General features: G+C 39.8%; 4 protein-coding genes across 5 annotated transcripts; 2 read left to right on the forward strand and 2 right to left on the reverse strand.

Annotated features, from left to right (window-relative positions):
• Positions 1-501: 501 nt before the first annotated feature.
• Positions 502-3,081, forward strand: LOC118740698 (syntaxin-5). The gene is made up of 2 exons (XM_036472337.1): positions 502-1,636; positions 1,698-3,081. Exons 1-2 carry the CDS (start codon positions 895-897, stop codon positions 2,447-2,449), a joined length of 1,494 nt encoding a protein of 497 aa, XP_036328230.1. The 5' UTR covers positions 502-894; the 3' UTR covers positions 2,450-3,081.
• A 1,390-nt stretch (positions 3,082-4,471) lies between these two features.
• On the reverse strand, positions 4,472-5,649 carry LOC118740699 (protein cornichon). Of its 2 annotated transcripts, XM_036472339.1 has the most exons (5): positions 5,570-5,649; positions 5,288-5,498; positions 5,055-5,167; positions 4,654-4,797; positions 4,472-4,583 (listed from the first exon to the last, which is right to left on the reverse strand). In XM_036472339.1, the coding sequence occupies exons 2-5, from the start codon at positions 5,435-5,437 to the stop codon at positions 4,556-4,558; spliced, it is 435 nt and encodes a 144-aa protein (XP_036328232.1). In that variant the 5' UTR covers positions 5,438-5,498; positions 5,570-5,649; the 3' UTR covers positions 4,472-4,555. The 2 variants fall into 2 exon arrangements, with proteins under 2 accessions (XP_036328232.1, XP_036328231.1); XM_036472338.1 differs by having other exon boundaries at positions 5,288-5,627.
• Positions 5,650-5,832: 183 nt separating this feature from the next.
• LOC118740700 (dyslexia-associated protein KIAA0319-like protein) lies at positions 5,833-10,634 on the forward strand. Its single transcript, XM_036472340.1, has 11 exons — positions 5,833-6,920; positions 7,022-8,045; positions 8,108-8,265; positions 8,359-8,499; positions 8,567-8,698; positions 8,759-8,867; positions 8,937-9,127; positions 9,257-9,541; positions 9,613-9,856; positions 9,930-10,097; positions 10,171-10,634. Exons 1-11 carry the CDS (start codon positions 6,243-6,245, stop codon positions 10,344-10,346), a joined length of 3,306 nt encoding a protein of 1,101 aa, XP_036328233.1. The 5' UTR covers positions 5,833-6,242; the 3' UTR covers positions 10,347-10,634.
• A 268-nt stretch (positions 10,635-10,902) lies between these two features.
• Positions 10,903-15,815, reverse strand: LOC118740701 (ionotropic receptor 21a). The gene is made up of 5 exons (XM_036472341.1): positions 14,767-15,815; positions 14,249-14,683; positions 12,487-12,640; positions 12,201-12,426; positions 10,903-12,087 (listed from the first exon to the last, which is right to left on the reverse strand). The coding sequence occupies exons 1-5, from the start codon at positions 14,886-14,888 to the stop codon at positions 11,834-11,836; spliced, it is 1,191 nt and encodes a 396-aa protein (XP_036328234.1). The 5' UTR covers positions 14,889-15,815; the 3' UTR covers positions 10,903-11,833.
• Positions 15,816-22,379: the final 6,564 nt, after the last annotated feature.

The following is a 22,379-nucleotide window of genomic DNA, read 5'->3' on the forward strand; positions in this document are numbered from 1 at the left end:
CGCCAACGCCAACGCAACGCCAAAGTTCTATGTGGACGGGCCTTAAGATAGATCGTGTCTGCGTCAACCTACGTCTACGCTACGTCGTTGACTGTTTGCGCTTTTGTTCGTTCTTGTAAGGACTTCGTACCGAAATTTCTTTACGAGTTCGTGTCAACCACTTCATATAATTTTCTTTGAATATTCGCAAAAAATTCGTTACAGATATGAGATACTCCTAAAGATTTCGTTAAGCTGTCGGGAACTTTGGTTTGCAGGTTTTATACTACATTTATATATGCACACATGTTTAATGAGATCAGCAAAAATTCGGAAGTCTTGGTTTTCGAGGAACGACGTTTCGATAAAAATATTAAAAAACAAAAACAAATCAGCGAAAAAACTACCTAACATCCACATTCGAAAATATTAAAATAAAAAAACAAGTTTGTTTGGAAACAAGAACAGTGGCAATCATGCTCTAATTATGCCAAGAGCGCCATCTAGTCTACTAGCTGTCATTCGATAAAGTTTGCTTGACAGCTGTACGACGAAGACACGTATTACCTTGTTTAATTTTGTACGCTTTATTTTTCTTTCACGCAGAAAATGAAAATAAATTGTTGGAAAATAAGAAAGATAAATATATACTCGATATAAGAAATAATCAATTTAATTATCAAAGTTACAATAAACACTCGATTTGGAAGTCCACAGCTGGTGCGTGAGTTGCGAAAGTGCAAAGAACAACGAATGTACATATTTGCATATGTATATATATGCGTAAGCGTAGATTGATGAATGTTCAACATTCATTGTTGTGAATTTTATTGACAACACACCAAATTAGAAAGGAAAGCAACAGAGAAGAGTTGTTAGGACGAAACGCCCATAGCCCCATTCGTAGATTATGAGATGCCAACACGACGTCGTCATTACCAACCAGATACTACAAAATTCGATGCAGGATCGTATGTGGAGACCACACCACTAGTTGCACCTCAAGGTCAACAGCAACAACAACAACAACAGTACAAAAATCCGCTATTTGGCGGAGCTGTTGCTCCAACAATCAGTGGTAAGGATTCATTCGGTGGGAGTGGTGTACTGGAGTCAACCATTTTGATTGGCGACTACGCGCAGCCAAACACCAACGGTCAACAATATAACTTTAACAATAATAATAATTCGGCCGTAGATCCAGACGATAAGTACACCAAAGCAAGTAGACAGTGGAATCTACGCTCGATATCCACACGTTTACAGGCCAGTTCTGGCCAAGCTATACGCAACTTTATACAACAACCATTAAGTGCTGCGGCCGCCGTTGTAACTGGGAATCATCATCCGCAAGACTATAGCGGCTATAATCAAATCAGTCCATACGAAAACACACCACAAAACGTTCAAGAAATAGAAGAGGAAGATTTATTATTCGAAAAAGAAGAAATTTTCATTATGGCATCACGAGATCGAACGGGAGAGTTTAACAATGCGATACGTTCGCTGCAGTCTCGTAATATAACACGCGCTGTTAATATACGCGATCCGCGCAAGGCGAAAGAGGTGCAAAGTTACTCGGAATTTATGATGGTCGCAAAATATATTGGCAAAAACATAGCAAGTGCATATGCCAAGTTGGAAAAATTGACAATGCGTGAGTATAAAATGAATAGGTGTTCTTAATTATAAATATTACTTTACCTCTTCTTTTGCAGTGGCCAAAAAGAAGAGTCTTTTTGATGATCGACCGCAAGAAATTCAAGAATTGACTTATATCATTAAAGGCGATCTAAACGCGCTCAACCAACAAATTGCTCGTCTTCAAGAAATTTCGAAAGATCAGCGTCGTACCAGCTCGGGAAAACACTTGCAATTACATTCCTCGAACATGGTGTATGCGTTACAATCTAAATTAGCCAGCATGGGCACCGACTTTAAGCAGATACTAGAAGTGCGTACAGAAAATCTCAAACAACAAAAGGCGCGTCGGGATCAATTCGGGCAGTCACCAATCGCTGCTAGCACTGTTCGCTCGAGTACAGCGAAACAGGGCTCCTTGCTGTTAAGCGATGAGAATACGGCCGTAAGCATTGACATGGCCGCAAGTGATACAACACCATTGCTAGGTGCAGTTGGAGGTAGTGGAATACAGACGCAGCAGCAGATTGCATTATATGATGACTCCGATAGTTACGTGCAACAGCGGGCTGAGACCATGCAGAACATTGAATCTACTATTGTCGAGCTAGGCGGTATATTTCAACAATTAGCACATATGGTTAAGGAGCAAGAGGAGACTGTGGAGCGTATCGATACAAACATACAAGATGCCGAATTGAACATAGAATCGGCGCATGGGGAAATATTAAAGTACTTCCAAAGTGTTTCGAAGAATCGCTGGCTGATGATAAAAATATTCGCAGTACTGATATTCTTTTTCATATTCTTCGTAGTTTTCCTTACATAATAACAAATATGTTTGTAACACGGAGAGTTTTTAACAAAGTTCGGAGGCGCGGTCTTTAAGTTGTGGGTTTTTAAAAACAGAAATATATAATATCCTATTCATATACATACATATATATCACACTAATATAATAATGAAATTAACACCCCTATTGCGAGTGTCAAATAGTAGTAAGCGACTTTTAGTCGATTATCGATTATCCGCGGTATTTTCAAAGTCGTTTTTTCGTTCAATATGTGCGTGTGAATAGTTTATAGTCGCTCATCCTTCTACAAACAAAAAGTTATGGAAAAATGAGCGATAAAAAACTTCACAGTCGCTTATTGAACGAGAAATCGACATGCACAATACCATGGAAAAGCGATAATCGAATAAGAGTCGTCTATCTACTACTAGTTGACACTGACAATAGCGGTCTAAGTCTTTTATGCCACGTGAAAAACGAAAGCTTTTAGAAGCAGTCACGTAGGGTAATTCTGCCAGTAATAAAATATTAGTTTCACTTTTTTTTCAAAATTTTCATTAAAAAGAAGAATTATCCTTTGTAATAAAACGAGAACCGATTTATGTAATCATAAATATATAAAAAGTTTAAAAGTAAATAAAATAGAAATTGTTATTGGCGATAAGTACATGTACTTGCTTATTAATAAGGACATTCGACGGATGCTGAGCAAGCCTAATGAAAATAAAGAATCCTAAAATTAACCCTACAAAAATAGCGAAAAATATATCGCCGCCGAACTCTATCTGCAAAATGACAATGGGTCGTGGAATAAAACCTAATAATAATACATTGCCGCTTACACATATGTTAGTGTTTGGCCGAGCTTCTTCTCCGATTTGTGGCGTGCGCCTTATGTGGTCACACAAAGCGGAGGGACCTATAGTTTGACTCCGACTCCGAACGGCGATTATATTTTTATGAGCTGTTTTTCATGGCAGAAATACACTCGGAGGTTTGCCATTGCCTGCCGAGGGATGACCGCTGTTAAGAAAAAACCCTTTGTTCTATATTTTTTTTGCGATGTTGCTTTGACCAGGGCCTGAACCCAGGCGTTGCAGAGTGGAAGTGCGCACTTCTTACCACTACACCACAGCCGCCGAAACCTAAGCAAATGCTTTTTCTTTAAACTTCAGAGCTTTTACTCAATTTGTTCAAACAAATTGAAGTGAAAGGTATGCAATTTCAAGAAAAAGCAATTGCTAAGTTTTTTATGCGTACGGCTTAATATTTCCGGTAGGAAGCAAAAGGTCAGTATGTATAAATAAAAAGCTTTATCAGGGGAACGTGTTATACATATTTTCAAATAGCAAATAAATAAAAAATACATCGTAATGAAATGTTACAGCGAATATATGTATGTAGCGCAAACCCGTTTATTGCATGTGATCTGATGCCGGATTCAATTTATAGGTCTGTGCAATCAAAGAATACTAATTGCGTCAAATTTAGTGAATCCATTACAGTTATGTTTGTTAACATTTGAACATGTGAAAACTAAGCAGATGCTTTATATAAGCAAACTAAGCGCATTCTGATTGAAATCTTTTCAAAAATGTAAAAAGGCTAGACCGTTTTTAATGACCTCATACTAAGGAACGATATCGGCATATGAATTAAAAGAAGCTAAATCTAAGCATGTATTAAAATACATACATATATTTAAAAATCAGCTATATGGCTAAAGAAACCAGAGAATATTAAAACGTTAATTTTATCATTCCCTGCTGATACGCATAATACTTTTATCTACACGCGATTAGATAGTAAAAAATTTGTTTGTATATTAAAATGTGATAAGTTTTTAATCATGTTGATAAATCTACACATGTTTAATGTACAAAACTGCTAGTGATCAATGCAAGTATTTAAGATGATCACTAAATAGATTTATATTCCATTTTGTTTTAGTTATGTGTATGTATGTACATTTTCTTTTTGATATTATAAAGACTTTCATTTTCGTGCAACGCATATTTAACTACCAAAAACCAAGCTCATAATTACTTGGTTTGTTCATATGGCTTGTAGTAAGAGCTGTATTGGTTGCTGTTGTTAATTTTAGCTTTTTGATTTCGAGATCATTAGAATGTGCTTTACCTCTACGTAGAAATCAACGCATAAACCATGCTGTGAAATATACAAGAATAAAATGGCTTAATACATATATATGTAGGCTACATTACATAATCGTACTTACCCATAAATATAGTAGAAGAAAGATATTAGGTAGATAGCCAATTTGATCCAGCCTTCACGCATGTTCTTAGTTAAGTTATCTGTACTCAGTACCGTTGTTGGATCGTATAGTCCGGCGCCTGTCATGACGGGGCGATTCTTGTAGCTATAGTGATTAAAAAAAATAATATCAATATTTATGATATATTTTTAATGCGCCATTTGATTTTCTATGCATGAGAACAGTGACGCGATGATTCATGCAAAAATTTTTGCTTGGCATTCGCTTACATTTTTGATTAACTGCAAAAAGCAAATGCGCTTAACAATTAAAAAAAAAACAATTTTCGCTTCCATAAGTGAAAAGCACAGGTGCTGCTAATGTATAAATCTGTACATGCATGCATTTGTAGTACCACTTACCGCCATATGTGGTATGCGATTAAAGGTATATTAATACACAACGAGAACCATTCGCCACACAGTAGGAACAATAGATTGAGGAAAATATGGAGCAAATATTCCGGCAACACCAACTGAAAATAGAATTAGCATGAATTGCATTATTTTTACTTTTTATTGGTCGAGTTCAGTGACATCTTCTCAAGCTTGACGATTGTAATTTATCTTATATACATGTACAGTCATTAACTTACAGGATTCAGGCTGTTACATTGATCGATTGGATTCTTATAGTCCGTTTTTAGCTCATCAAAAGCGATTACATGAAATATTGCAAAAAATATTAAAAATGCATCGCCTATCAAAGCGACGATGTAGGTGAAGGCTGTGAAGTTGAAAGCCATTTTTAGCGATTACTGTACCAGGTGCGCGACTGGCTCAATCTTTATTACACGCTGTGACGCTAAATTAATTTGTTGATCTTGGTTAACAAGGCAAACTTTTAATTGATGCAAGATATAGCAATAAATTGTACCCCAAGATGATTTTTCCACAAGAGTCCAAAATACGAGGGTTTAGCAGATGACACCTTATATAGCGTTGCCAGACAACCTTTTAAAAAATGAGATATCAGTGACAAAGGAGAAAAAAATATTTTAAACATGAAAAATCCGTTTAAGAAATATTTAATAAATTTTTGAGGCTTTACATATGTACTTGTGTACATACATATCTGCATTTATGCAATATGAAAAATAAACTATTAACGAAAAATATACAACGGTACATAAGTTGGATTGTTCTAGGGCTGATTACATGAGTACTGGGTACTTGTATTCGTTTACTCACATGCAACTCTACATTTATTAATGCGGAACGGAACAGCTGACTTTGACAACCACCCCAAAAAAAGGGTTAAAGAACAATAAACCCCATCTGGCTGAAAATAAGCTTTTCTTCTCAAAGGAAAATTTTAAATTGGAGTTAAAATAGAAAATTTGATATATTCAAGTATTTGAGTTATGTAGATAAGATATATAACATACTCGGGATCCACTTCTCAGCACAGGTATGAGGTCAAGCGTTAAGCCAATTTAGGTGAATCTGTGTACTTGTTCGACCGTGAACCACACACAATTATCTTCGAGAATTAAGTACTTTCATTGAAAAAATTAGAAGAAATCATATATAAGTAAATTTCTTAGTACAATGTACTCCTCTGGTGCGCTGAATTGTGTGCGTTTTTATCGCATATTAGCGGTACTCATAATTTTTAGTTATCCAGTCACTGCAATTATTACAACAACTCAAACCGCATTGCAACCGAGCAGCGATAATGCTGTAAAGGGCGAAGTAACATCAACAAAAATTAACGATATGCCAGTGAGTACACGTAATGCTGACGCAGTGCTTGCTATGTGTCCCACCATGCTGAACTATGTTTTCGACAATGCGACACCACGCGATGAAGCAAATGCTGGCACTTTCGAAGAGTATACATCATTGGACACTGGTCTGGGCGAAAATGTTGATTCACTGTCCTGTTTGGCTGCCTGTTGTAAAAAGGCGCGTACCAATGATACCTGTAATTTGGTTTTCATCTACAAGCGGAAATGTTACCATGTACGCTGCATCAGCAATGAGGGCTGCATGCCCAAACAACGGCCGCTGGGAAAGGATCGTCTGCAAATGATGCTGGTTAGTCCGGTTCGAAGGCATGGTATTGATGATGACAACATAACTTGGATGGAAGTGATTAAGGCAATGAAGAGCAATGGTGATGATTTTGAGTTGATGCCTTCAGAAGGTATAAGCGGGGCTGAGCGACAGTCGAATCCTTTGAGGTTTTGGAATAAACAACATAAATTTCGATACTTTGGAAATCAAGTTAGTATACAAAGATTTCTTGCACACATGTCTTTAAAAATACTAGTAAAATAATTTTAAATAGGAACCTGCATCCTATGATGAAGAGGATTTTCCTATAGCCGAAAAAACGTGTAAAGCAGATGCTGTTGCCCCTGTCAGGGAACAGCGACGACTTGTCTTACTTTGGTGTAAATTCTGCGCCTGAAATAAATAAGTACGTTACATGCGAACTAGATTTATCTGATATGGGCGCAAATACACGTTGCGGGCCTAAAGAAGAATGTGTTCCTATACGGTCGAATTCAGCAACTGGTGTTTGCCAGTGTCTTGCTGGGCTTGTGCGTAATCAACAGCATGAATGTATGCCATCCGAAACATCGGCGGCTGATTATCCTATAATGGAAGAAATACTTTCACACCGACTCCCAATATCTGAAGCTGCATCAGAGTTGTCACCAACGGTTGTTGAGCAGAACAACGATTCGGACGCAGAACATGTTACCGGTACCACAGTTAAAGCAGAGGCTGATAAAAAATTGTTAGTTTCAGTAGTATCGAAGGAGGTGCAATTGCCGGAGAAGGAGGTGACACTAGCAGCATTCACTGTGCCCGATGATGTTTCCAGTGTTAGTAAATATAAGTACTTGTGGACGCTAATAACCCAACCTAAAGGACCAATGAATGGCACCATTTCTGATCAGAGTCAATCAAAAGTTAAACTCTCAAATCTTTCAGAAGGCTTGTATATCTTCAAGGTATCGGTGACCGGTGACAATGGCACATATGGAGAAGCTTTAGCCAATGTAACAGTGCTGCCGGAAAAACGCATAAATCGTGTACCGCAAGTAGTAATTAAGCCGAAGGAACAAACCATACGACAACCAATCAATAATGCCATATTAGATGGGAGCACAAGCATCGATGACGACAAAATTATTAGCTGGCACTGGGAAGTGGTACAAGGTCCCATTGGTTATCAACCTAAATTGCCAGAGGTGAATACACTGCAGCTAACCGATCTTACCTCGCCTGGAAATTACACTTTTAAATTAACCGTATCCGATTCCGATAATGTGACGAATTCGACAACGGCAAATATAACGGTGCTTAAAGGCACTGACTACCCACCTGTGGCCAATGCGGGTTAGTGTCCAAATTTATGAAGATATTTTTATGTAGTAGCAAAAAATTTGATACTTCCTAAGGTGATGCTGTAATTTTACACCTACCCAACAATAATGTTACACTGAATGGCACCGCGAGCACCGACGACCACGAAATCGTGGCCTGGGAGTGGACCAAAGATGCAGGCGATGACACTAAAGCTGTTGATATGCAGAACACGCGCACACCTTACTTACAGGTTAGTTTTATATTCTAAAGTTAAAAAAACTGACTATCAGACTTCCGAATTTTTTTTATTGCATATTTAAAAATAATTCTATAATTTTTGTAGCTTTCTAATTTAGAGGAAGGCATCTATATGTTCGTTTTAAAAGTGACCGATGGCAGTGGTCAATCCAGCACTGCCAAAGTCCATGTATTGGTTAAAGCGCAAACGAACACCCCACCGGTTGCTGTGGCGGGTGGAAATCAGGTAATGAATTAAGGACTATCTGTGGCCAAGGTTAATAGATAATTATTTTTTATTAACTACCCTGCAGACCATAAATTTACCCCGCAACTGGGTTATACTAAATGGTTCGGCCTCAACCGATGATATACGCATAAAAAGTTACTTTTGGAAACAGAACTCTGGACCAAATACAGCCGCGCTTGCGAATAACACTGCGGTGGTGAGTATAATAGCCTTTAATTTTGTATTGAATTTAATAATAATAAAAATTTATGGAAAGGCCACCAACGCTACATCTTTAACACTCGGCTTGTATGAATTTGTTTTAAGCGTGGTCGACGAAGATAACAATACAGCTACCGATAGTGTTTGGATAAAGGTTGTGCAAGGTGAATTACTAATAAATATGTGCATGTTAAAAACAAATGTAATTATGATTTGCTTTTAACTCTCCTTAGAAAAAAATGCACCGCCTGTAGCCAACGCGGGTGGTGACAAAAGTGTTACATTACCGCTTTCAGCGCTCTACTTGAATGGCTCTTCTTCTTCGGATGACTTGGCTGTGGAGCGTTATGTATGGACACGTGAAGAAAATAGCTTGGCAGCCGGTGTTGTCGTCGGCGATAGTGATAAAAAGGCAGTATTGATTGTACGTAAATTTAATTTTTGGAACCGCAGATTTTTTTTTTTCGGTTAAGAAATGTGCGCAATTTCGCTGCGGAGTTTTGCGGTTCTATTTTAATTAAAATTCGAGTCAAGTATGTATCTTATATTTTAGCTAACGAACCTTGTTCATGGTCGCTATGTCTTCAAATTGACTGTTTACGACGAACAAGGATTATCCAGCAGCGATATAGTCAGTATTATAGTGCATCCTGACCCGCTGCTCATGAACTTGGTTCAATTAACATTGCCTATGGATGCATCTGTGCTGACTCAATCTGAGTTGAATTCGATTGTGCAAAAAATTAGCTTACTTTTGGGTGACATGAAAATATTTGTACGCGAGCTTAAATGCGATGGACGACGCGCAGATTCAACGATTCTAGTTTTCTATGTAGAGGTGTGCTTTTTGTACTTAATTTAATATTTACTAATGACTTACTAATACTTTCAATTCTCTGTCTTATCAAGTCCACCGGTTCGGATGGGAAAAGTCTACCTGTTAGTGGTTTGACGGTTGAGCAACTACTCAAAGATAAGTTGCAGCGCGATGCGGGTCTACTGGGCACCGATTTTACAGATATACGCACAACTGTGTGTCAGAATAAATGCTCAGGTCATGGTGTTTGTAATCCCACAACCCGCGCATGCACTTGCGAGGCATTCTGGATACCATCTATAACATACTACTGGGGCATAGAGGAGGCCAATTGTGGTAAGTTGGTGTGGGGCATATAAAATTTAAGAAAAATTTTAACTACTAAATACTTTTTTCTTTATTTCTACAGATTGGTCCATTTTATATGTCTTTGTTGGAGTAATTATGAGCTTTCTACTGCTATCCGGCTTATTTTGGGGCATCACGTGTGCCTGCAGACAATCGAAAAAACCACCGAAACGACCAAAGTTACAAAAATATTCATTAATTGGCAATAATGACGAGGAGGCACCACAATGTTAGTTTTTTAATATTGTATTTACTAGTTTAAATTGATTATTGTTTATAAATATCTGCATGATATTTTTCAGTTTGTCGCACAACATCGCTGAGCGATTCTGAGACGGATTCCGATGTGCTCTTCGAAACACGCACAAAACCAAATGGTATTCTACGTTCTAGCAACGCAGCAAAACATAGTAAACATCATGGCCATGCACCAAATAAATATGCCATAACTAAATTAGGTCGGAAAGTAAAGACGTAAATGAGTGTGATAATTGTTCCTTCAGCTGTGTACTTTCTTTGTTCCTTTGTTTCTGTATGGATATAAGGGTCTGCATACACAAATAAGCTAAGATACATTTTATTTTTTAAGCTAAAACTGTGTTAGACAAATGCACTACAATGCAGGCATCTTAAAGGTCTTTAATATTATTGTGAAATTCTATTTAAGATGCATATTATTCTATATTTTTATTCATACATGCATACATATTAGGGATGTTTCGAATGTCATATTTTTCATATTCGCGAATGCGAATGCGAATATTCGGAATGCGATTGTGCGAATGCGAATGTTAGGAATAACATTAAAAAAGCTATAATTAACTGAAGTCATCGTTTTTATTACGTAAATTTTTTTTTAAATTATTAGAACATTGAAGCGAGTGCTTAACCTATACGGTGTCTTAATCTAGTAGTCAAAGTTCAAAAGGGGCATATTATATTAAAAAAAAAAAGTTTTGCTGCCATTTCTCCCATGAGGCGATTTCTTAGAGGCTCGTATATAAGGCCGGCAGCACTGAACAAATACTTGGAGCGCTCAAATATTTGGCGGGCCAGATCTGTCAATTTGTCGTATTTTATTTTAGTTTTCCACCAATCTAGAGGATTTTCACTGAGATGAGCTCATTTTTTCTGTAAGATAAGCCTTCAATTGAGCGTAATTTTACATTTTTATGCCTCCAGATTCTACATCCGAGCCTTCACTTTCTCTGGAGGAATCTAAAATTATTTCTATTTTGCTTATAAGACTTTTAGTAGGCCCATCAGTGTTGCTTATATACTACTTAAGCGTTTAGCACCTGAAGCTAAAAACCAGTTGTTATCCGTACCCTGTTTAGACAGACTTAGAGCCATTTCAACAATATTAGAGTGGGCTCTCTGCCCATGTACATACACATTCGCATTCGCAAAACATTCGTATCAGTTGATGCGAATGCGAATGTCGAATGCGAATGTGTACAATAATGCGAATCATTCGCATAACGAATGCGTATGCAAATATTCGTAACATCCCTGATACATATGTATATGTATACGTATTTTTAGTAAAACCGTAAAGCACTGAAAGCATTCCGCACATTATCAAGTATTAATCTGTTTATATTTTATGTATATCTACGTATATTTTTATATTTATGCTTTATCACGATATATGTATTGTTCTATATATGTCCTCCATATGCATTTTTATATTTATTTAAGAACAAAAAGTCAACAAAACGTGCTTTTTCTAACACGTTGTAAATGTGTATGTAATGTAATCGAGTCTAATGAAAAACAATTATACAATAGCTCTTTATGTATGAATGTACTTATAAAGATGAAACATTAAACTATTTACTTGAATAGTGTAAAACCGCAAATGCTTTGACTTTCATTCAACAAGACGTTTTTTTTGCTTGTCTACAGGCATTAATTTTCCGGTGTAATTGTTTGTATTTATATAAATTTTTAATAATTTATAAGTTAGTAACTTGAAAATTTTCGTTTAAAATTATAATACAAGTTCTTATTGTAAACATCGTAGAGTGGATGCTTTCGCACTACATATTCGAAGTGTAGCCACTCGCCGGCTATGGCACACATGCCCAGAAAGTAACCGATGCCAAGCGCTACAAATGAGCTCCATATCTTTGGCAAATCCATTACTGCCTCTTCTGGTGTACGTTCCTCTGCGGCGAGCTCGGCAATGGCATCCTTTAGCCATTTGGCGGTGAGACCTATTAATGAAAGTGGCATAGTAGAATTTAGTTTGGGTTTATTAAAAACAAATTTACATATGGTGGATGTCGCGGAAGCGAAAACAGCGTGTGTTTTAGTCTCTTCGACTTACCTCCTTCACTGAGGCGTCTCAAATATTTATTCACATTCGGCTGTAATGGCGAATTCTTTTCCAAACCCAAAGACACTGGCATTTGTATGACACACTCACGCATAATATGCAATACAACTTCGGCTATTTGTTGCTCCTCGCGGCGCTGTGCGCCTTTCATGCGTAAGTACCGCAAGAAATATTCATTATCGAAATAAGCATATTCACCTTTCGTAATGCGGTCAGTCTGAATAGGCATTAAAAGAGAGTTAAAGCACATTTAAAAAAGTATTTCGCTTCTACTCACCACACTTTCTATATCATCCACTATCTCCATTTTTTCTCCAACTTCTTGAGCCACCTCATCGAATGACTCCATAAAGAATTGCTTATTCTCCTCAACCCAAGCAGTGCTGGTTACATAGCTCTTGGACAGCTCTTCCAGGGTGTCAATAGTAATACTAAAGCGAAAACAAAGTAAAAGTAAAAAAAACAAGTAAGAGCAGCGCTGTCTTCGGCTATGCCGAAGGCTTCATACCTTTCATGAACATCTGCAAATTTTACTTTGACAGATTACTGCTTTTGAATACATCTGCATACATCGATAGAGGAGTTACATACTTATATAAAAAATCGCATCTAAACAATCAGAGGTATGGAAGATATACTTTATATGGCACCAATCTAAGTGATTTTCACTGCTATGTGATCGGTATGTAAACCGGTAACACAATTTATTGGGTTTAGTTTCCTACATAAAGGAGATATATGGCAAAAACTGGTATCTGAACAATCAGTGCTATAGGAGATAAAGCTTATACAGCATAGATTTTGATGATTTTCTCAGTAGACTTTGTATTATTATTTATAAAATATCTTACGAAATTTATCGGTTTTAGCTATTCAAATAAAGGAGTTTTACCGTAAAATCCCATATCTGAACAATCAGATGTATGGAAGATATATGTTGTAGTCATCCGATCCTTGTTATTTTCACTGTAAGTATTCTGTAAATAATGAGTGAAAGTGGTGCGAAATTTCATGTTCCTAGCTGCATAAATGGAGGAGTTATGATAAAAGACCTCATATCTGAACAATCAGTTGTATGGGGTCTGCAGGTTATAGTGACCCGACCTTTGTTATTTTCACTGTAAGTCTTCTGTTGATAATGACTGAAAACAGCGCGAAATTTCATGGTCCTAGCTACATAAATGGATGAATTATAACGAAAAATCTCATATCTGAACAATCAGTTGTATGGGAGCTATAGGTTATAGTTACCCGATCTTTTTAATTTTCACTGTAAGTTTTCTGTTGATAACTATTGAAAACAGTGCGGAATTTCATGTTCCTAGCGATATAAATGGAGGAGTTATAACGAAAAATTTTATATCTGAACAATCAGTTGTATGGGGTCTATAGGTTATAGTGACCCGATCTTTGTAATTTTCACTGTAAGTATTCTGTTGATAATGGGTGCAAGTACTGCAAAATTTCATGTTCGTAGCTGCATAAATGGAGAAGTTACAACGAAAAATCCCATATCTGAACAATCAGTTGTATGGGAGCTATAGGTTATAGTGACCCGATCTTTGTAATTTTCACTGTAAGCATTCTGTTAATAATGGGTGCAAGTGCTGCGAAATTTCATGTTCGTAGCTGCGTAAATGGAGAAGTTATAACGAAAAATCTCATATCTGAACAATCAGTTGTATGGGAGCTATATGTTATAGTGGTCCGATTCTTCCGGTTCCGACAAATGATTAATACATTATAAAAATACACCCACCTACCAAATTTGATCCGGATATCTCGAAAACTGAGAGACTAGATTGCATACAAACAGACAGACAGACGGACAGACGGACAGACGGACAGACGGACAGACGGACATGGATAAATCAACTCAGCTCGACGTTCTGATCATATAAGTATACATTTTGATGGGTCTATCTCTTTTTGTTCTGGTACTTACAAACATCGGACCAAAGTTATAATACCATTTCATGCTCATGAAAGGTATAAAAACAATCATAAGCTCTAAATAGCCAAGCGCTGACTGATTTTACCGCGCTGTTGGATTCGCCAGAATCGCAGTTAAACTCGCTCGATAGATGACCGTTAGCAAAATGCAATAGAGCCAATACCAGCCAGTGAGCACGCGTATACTCCAAATACGCGGTAGGCGTGGCAATGAAACATACATTAACATGCTGTAGGTGTAGAGCAAACAATTTGAGTATTCATCGAAGAGATCTACATTACGTTGTGGTAGTGATTTCAAACGGCTCAGGTAACGACGAAAATGTACGTCCCGAAACAGTTTCGCATCGAAACTGTGACATGGCCGTAAGAGCCCTTTACTGCGCCATTCTGTCCAATTTAAAATGCGATGAGATGAACGAATGCGACGCTGTAGTAGTATGGCGTGTAGGCTGGATATTATATAGAAAACTGTGCCCACAATGAATAGGGATAGAAGTACACCAGCCCACATGCCGCCACTAGAGGACGAGAGCGAAGGAAACGGTATGGAATTGGAGAAGTTAAAAGGAAAAAAAAACAAAAAGAAAACGGTTTTATTCACCTGAACGGCTGTATTAGGGTGCGCCAGCTATCATCCTGCGAGGACTCAGGTGTCAGAAATGTTAAACATTCGAAGCTATGAGGCCAAGAGAGATCCATAACGGAGGCATAGAGTTTATACATATGCAAATTACCAATGGCGAGACGTGCACTGCGATTCGCCTAAAAAACATAGCCAGGAAATGGTCGCGAACTTGAAAAAGAGGTCACGCACTATTCTACTGGAAATTAGAAATTATTTTAATAGGAGTAAATAGATAGACATCATTTATACTGCCGAGTTTATACATATAAAAAATTTCCATCGAAGAAAGCGAGATCAAATAGCATCACTGCTCAATTTATGTAGCACCGCGAGGCAATCATAAAGTTTCGGACACGGCCAGTATCAATTCCCGGGAGTTGCTCAGGGTTTGTTATAAACTGTGAACCAATATACTTCAATATTAGCCTCGTGAAAACAGCAGTACTGTAGAAAATGCCCATCGCATCATGCTCCAGGCAACTGCCACAAAAAAGGATCAGATATGGTTGTTTTTGTAGTTGTAGCGACCAAACCCCGCTTACTGCGGTTTGGCCATCAATCATTGTCGTTGAGCTCAACTAACGGTAGGCTAAAGAAACGAGCAGTTTCAATAGGTCCGGACCAAAGGCAGAGGGGTGTTTTTTGAGTGGGTTGAGCTGGCATGTAAAGAGGTGGTTGGTGTAGTGCGCAGGTAGCTGTTAAGACGGCTACAGTATCCAGACCGTAACTGGCCAGAGAAAGGCGGGTCTTTCTTGGCAGTTGAAGTTCCGCATCTGACACAGGTGGTGATTGGGCTCCCAATGAATGCCGTTGATAGCACCTCGGTACGTCGTCGGGTCCAGTGGTTGGACGATATAAGTCTGGACCACATCCAAGTATACGAATAGGTGCCCCCTTACTTACCAGGACGGAGGCTCCTCCTCTAGCAAGGGTCTGCTGGGGTGTTTACATATGTGGAATCCCACCAGAAACTGTTTGCTCAGCATTTTGTTGTGCTCCCTTACGGGAAGCATTTGAGCCTCGCTCAGGTAACATCAGAAGGAACTCTGTCGCCGCCGGTGTGCGGCGTTCTGACAAATCTATAGCTTCGCCCACTACGTCCAACTAGTCCCCGGCGACTAAACAGGCGCAGCATAGTTAAGAACCGGCCGACCAATTGCCTTGTATGTTGCCAGCAACGTTTCTTAGGCGAGAGACTTGAGAACCGTATTGTACATTGTTGACAATCCCTAAAATTTTCGGGTTGTTCACCGTCGAAATTGGCGTTCCATCAACATGAATGCCTAATTGGAGCCTGACCTCCTTTGTCCTTCTGATGAAGAGGGTCGCCGTTGATTTCGTTGGGGCTTCTTGCAGTGGAGAAGCGAAAGCTCGGGGAGACAGCGCTTTACTTTTGAGCAGAGTTCATTAATTCCATTCCCGGGCGCCAATATCGAGTAGTCGTCAGCGTATGAGATCAGAGAAATTCGCTCCGGTGGCTGAGGGAGTTTTGAGATGTAGAAGCAAAATAGTGAGGCGAAGTTGCAGGTCTTCCCACTTGCCGAATCCCCAAATTAAGGTCCTGTAGGCGAGGATCCCCGTGATCGACCTAGCGTAGGTGTTCACGCTCATTTGCTAGAACAGCTGCTTTGTTTAAGTTGATATAGGTCCGATGATCAGATATGGTCTTTAGGCCTACCGCATGAATTCCTATCAGACAGCGACCTGTCAGGTCTTGTTAGCATAAACAGCTCCTCTGATCGGAACTGATCTGACATAATTTTCGCCTAACGTTTGTTGAGATGGTCTACCTGTTCAAAAATGAACCGCGAGGGGTCAGTAGCGCTTTCATCCAATCTTTGTAGGCTCATATCGTTTTACGCCACCTCGTCAGATATGCATTTGCTAGTAATGCCACTTAGGCCTGGTACCCATATAAGCCTTATTAGACAATATTCTGATGCAATTGAGACGGAGGTGAGACCACCGCTGACTAATTTTAAGCGCATCATCAGTGCCCTTATGGTCCCATGGCTACCCGAGTATTGATGTTAAACTCATGAGCAGTCTGTCTACATAGTGTTTCTTTTATAACATTTATTTCTTCCTGAAAATTGCTACAGCAGTCTGCCAGCCTAGTCAAAATTAAGCTTCGAATTATCACTGAAAAGTTTACTGATCCTTCTCTCCATTCACCTTGCCCCAACCAACCTTTTCTTAAGTGAACGTGAAACGAGAAAAAACTGCTTTGAGCAATTTCAAAGACGCAACGTTTCGTGTAATTCGACATGAGATCGAAACATTCAAGAATCTTAGAGTGTCCCTGAGCTTAATTATAGCCTATGCTGCGACAGATTTGCCTGCAATGTCAATGTCTTGGAGCCAAGAGGCAGTGATCTGCATTCTACCACTAATACCAATGGAGGCAGTTCGTTAGCCCACTAACTGGTATATATGTATAACCCTCTCTAGCGAGTTCAACCAGATAAGCACTCTGTAAAACATAGAAGGCTTAAAGGCTCCGTTATGCATACTTGGCATGGCTTGAGAGCTGTCACATAAGAAATCTGTTAAATGAGCCTCGCGTGTAATCGGTTATCGAACGCACAGCACTACATACGTAGAAGTCTGTTGGTTTTTGATTTCTACGTAAAAATGGTATAGCAGTGCATGCAATGCCAAGTATGCATAACAGAGCCAGTGGTGCCAGATTGTGGGAAATTTCCCTATTTGAGGGATATTTTGCATCAAAAATTATTAAAAGGGAAAAAAGGCACATTTCATATAAATAAGGGATTTTTTTTTGACGCAGTTATTGTTGCATAATTGATCAAAATTCACGAATATTCGACATTCGACTTAATTAATCGTTCTGAAGATGTGATGTGGAGTGAAATGGTATATAATTGTTAAAAAGTATAAGGATAATTTCGAAAATTTTCTTACGTTAACCAATTCAAGCGCTGAGTAAGAATCTTTTCAGTTGTAACTGGTATTTCATGTAAAAAGCGGAACAAATTATCTGATGAAATGTTAAATAGCAGTGAGTGAGCAAAATAATGAAAGTGAAAAATTGAATGAGTGAAAAAAATGCAGGAAAAGGGGTTTTTTCTTAAAAGCGGTCGGCCCTCGGCAGGCAATGGCAAACCTCCGAGTGTACTCCTGCCATGAAAAACAGCTTCTCATAAAAATACACTCGCCATTCGGAGTCGGCGTAAAACTGTAGGTCCCTCCCCTTTGTGTGACCACATCAAGGGGACCGCTACAAATTGGAGGAAAAGCACATATGTGTAAGCGCCAAACTATTATTATAATTTTATATGAATTTTACTTCTATACTACTGAAACATGTATATGTTTAAATTCGTTGGGAATTTTGTGGGATAAATTTTCAAGATGTGGGTAATTGAGGGATTTTTTCACCATTTTCGTGGGATTTTTAACAGAGAATGTCTGGCATCACTGAACAGAGCCTTAACACTAGTGCACTACAGCTCTCAGAATCACATTATTATTAGGGATGCAAATTTTGGGGAGTAACATCGATGCATCGATGTTTCGATGCATCGGACAAATGAAAATCGAGGCTAAAATACATCGCCAGAAAAACATCGATATATCGATGGTTTCCGATGTTTCCAAATTTGTTAGGTTGTAGTCACATTGAAAGGAAAATTTAATACTTTTCAATTCATACTCTCTGTAATTCAATTAGAAAAATACTGACATGGATGTATTTCCCTGTATTTATTTACTATTCCTTTGCCCTTCCTATAAATATAATAAAAATGCATGCCGCCGTAAGTTCGCTGAGCCTAAAGTTCCAAGCCCCAAATTCGTTGAAATTTCAACGGGAACCCGGTCCTTTTTTTATGATTATGTACGCATTTTTAATATCGAAAGATAAGAGTATACACGGAATTTCTGAATTTTCCCCAAAAGAATAAGTAATAAAATTCATGGCCAGTCAAAAAATTTTAGGAGCATAATGGGTAAGTTGAATTCAAGTCACTAAAGTCGATGTTAAAACATCGCTGAAACTGGCATCGATGTATCGTCAATTTAGCGATTTTAGGAAATTGTAAACATCGATGGCAAACATCGAATTTTGAACCGATATTATCGATGTTTCAAAAATATCGATGCATCGTTTGCATCCCTAATTATTATGAGAATGAGAGTGTAAAGTATTGTGGCGAATACTGCGGCAACACAAAGCGAACAACGAGAAATAGGCAGAATGTTCGAAGAATGACGTAGAATGTTCCACAAAGAGAAACGTCAAGTTGGATGAACACTGCGAACAGCGAGAGAAAGAGAATGAGCGATAAACTTCAGAACGTTCTAGAGTGTCCATAAGTGTGAGCGCAGGTATATAAGAGCCACGACACAGCGAAGTTGGGACTGTTACAAGTCAGCAAGCTACAAGTAAAGTGAGCGGAGAATTGAGTGGCGAATAAGCAAGCTATAAGTTTAATTGTGTTAACAAGTAGTAAAGCGTTGTTATTGCTTTAACAAGTATTGTAAAGTGTTTTTTACTGTATTAGCAAGTATTGTAAATTGTTTGTTGTACAATAAAGTTAATTGTACTACAATTTGGTCATCGTTAGCATTTATTTAACAATCCAGCGATACGAGTCCGAGTATATTTGGGAGATCTCTCAAGGTTTCGAGGATAATCGTAACAATTGGTGTCAGAAGTGGGATTGTTAAATAAATCCCGAAGGATAAACTACTGAAAATGGCGAAAATTCAGGACTTAAAGATTGAGGAGCTGAAACTGGAGTTGGAAAAGCGTAATTTGGCCACCTCCGGAAGAAAAGTGGAATTATTATCCCGGTTGCGGGAGGCTATAGAAGCTGAAGGCATCGACGTGGACAAATACGACTTCCAAGGTAAACCCGACGATACATCCGCAAAGGACGAACAGAAGGATGAGGCTGCATGTTCGTCAAAGGATGTGCAACAGACATCCGGGAAGGTTGAAGAACAGCAAAATGCTCCTTGTGCATCAACAGGTATGGACATGAACACGTTATTGGCTGCCATGTCACAGATGATGCAGGAACAGAGGTCGCAGTTGTCGTCAGACGTTTCCTCACAGATGCAAGCCTTGGAAACACGTATATCTTCCGAGGTATCAGCGCAGGTGTCATCGCAGGTGTCATACCGGTTAGAAACTCAGCTACAGGCACAGGAGGCACGCATATCATCACAGCTGGAAGCACAGGATGAAAAAATTACACAAATACAGGACAAACTTGAAGAGAGACAGGAGAAAGTCGAGGCTAAGGTAGAAGAGTTGGAAGGTCGCCTCCGAGATATGCAGTTGAATCGCCCACCTTCTTCGACCAGCGCGCCCAAGGTAAAGACTCCATCCTTTGACGGCACGATTCCTTTCCAAGTCTTTAAGCTCCAGTTTGAGAAGACAGCTACAGCAAATCACTGGAGCATGGAGGATAAATCCGCTGCATTGTTCGTTGCATTAAAAGGACCTGCAGCGGAAATCTTGCAGACTATTCCTGATTGTGAAAGGAACAGTTACGATGCGTTAATGGGTGCAGTGGAAAGACGTTATGGTAGCGAGCACAGGAGACAGATTTACCAGATGGAGCTGGAGAATCGCTGCCAGAAATCCAACGAGACTTTACAGGAATTCGCCTCTGAGATTGAAAGGCTGGCTCATTTGGCAATTGGAGACGCATCTGGTGAGCACCTTGAAAGAGTAAAAATCCAGAGGTTCATCAACGGAATGCGGGACATGTATACCAAGCGAGAGACGTACGCGAATCCAAAGGCAACATTTGCTGAAACCGTCTCGTATGCTCAGACGCGTGAAACGGCGGCGCTCCTAAGTAGACCAGCCTACAAAGCACATCGTGTGGAAGTGGAAGCACCGGAAGACACAAATGAAATGCTGAAGAAGATTATCCAACTGCTGGGCGAGAAAAAGCATGGCTCCGGCAAATGTTTTAAATGTGGAAAGCCAGGCCACTTCGCCCGCGATTGCAGCGCAAATTCCAGTGGGCTCAACGATTCAGCAGGACGCAAACGCAGGGCTGAAGGAGACGAAGCCAAATCCAATCAGTCGTTAAACTGAAACGAGCCAGCAGGAAGGGCCGCGTGCTGGCCCCAGAAGTTGAAGGGCCCATAATCTCCGTCTCACAATTTGGCCGGAATGCGAGCAACCTCACTATTGGTGGATGTGTGAATGGGCAGGAGAGAGTACTGACAGTGGATACTGGAGCGACACATTCCATTATTCGACCGGATTTGGCCACTTTTAATGTAAAGCCACTACCTGGAGCAAAGCTGCAGACTGCAACTGGTGAATGCACCCAAGTGTTAGGAGAAGTACCATGCGAGGTAATAATCGACGATGTGGCCTCGTACACTAAGTTTATAGTGAATGATATAGAATGATCCTGACAGATCGTCACAGGAAAGTGCCACTTAGGGTTGGTTACGACAGCCAGTGCTGCAGCAGACGGTTAGTCTTAGAGGAAGTGTCGAAGATTCCACCAGAAACGGAAGCGATTAGTTGGGCGGAGGTTGGCAGTGATGGAGACGGAGTGGTTTCGTCTGGAGAAGGAAGCGGTTCACCGATACAGGAAAAGCGTGACGGTTCCGCCAGCTCAGTGAAGAAGAGGTCGCAACAAGGAAGTGGTCAGGGCGAGCCAGGCAGTGTTTCCTGCAGGAGGAAAGCCTCTGAACCACGTTGCAATGGTGATACGCCGGTGGCCGGAAATGGAAGCGGCTGTGAAAGCAGTAGGCGCGCTTTGAATTGTCCCGAAAAAGGTGGTCGGAAAAGGCGAGCAGTTAAGCCGGAAGCCAAGGTTGAGATTATACATGTCCGGTCAATGAAGTTAGCATCGGCGGACGAGCGAGATACGAAACGACGGCGGGAGTTTCAGCGTAAGGATCCGGATGTAACAAGATGTGCTGAAGGCAGTGCAGCACGAAGGCGGGAGTCAGGGTGTCAGGGACAGATGATGCGGCATAGATCCGAAAAGGGTGCCCACGAGAAGAGACATGGTCTGGTCACCATCAGTGGCCGGGAGAAGCACGACCATGTGAGATGGTGCACCACCGAAGATAATCCGGAAGCAATGTCCAGCAACGCACTGTGGTTGTACATGTCGCAGCAGAAGCAAAGCTTTACCTCCAAGCAAAGACTTGACTGGAAGGATCCGTTGAAGATTGACAAACGGCTGAAGGACGCAGTGCATCAAATCCAGACAATGGGGAGACCGAGGACCAAGATGAAAGTGGTCCACTTGGAAAGACTTGCAGCGGTTGGAGCGGCAAGTGTGTCTGATCGGGACGATCAGACTTAGGTGGAGGGCAGTGTGGCGAATACTGCGGCAACACAAAGCGAACAACGAGAAATAGGCAGAATGTTCGAAGAATGACGTAGAATGTTCCACAAAGAGAAACGTCAAGTTGGATGAACACTGCGAACAGCGAGAGAAAGAGAATGAGCGATAAACTTCAGAACGTTCTAGAGTGTCCATAAGTGTGAGCGCAGGTATATAAGAGCCACCACACAGCGGAGATAGGACTGTTACAAGTCAGCAAGCTACAAGTAAAGTGAGCGGAGAATTGAGTGG

The sequence above is a fragment of the Rhagoletis pomonella genome, unplaced genomic scaffold (assembly GCF_013731165.1).
Source record: "Rhagoletis pomonella isolate Grant_MI unplaced genomic scaffold, Rhpom_1.0 Rhpom_scaffold_00006, whole genome shotgun sequence".
NCBI classification, from domain to species: domain Eukaryota; kingdom Metazoa; phylum Arthropoda; class Insecta; order Diptera; family Tephritidae; genus Rhagoletis; species Rhagoletis pomonella.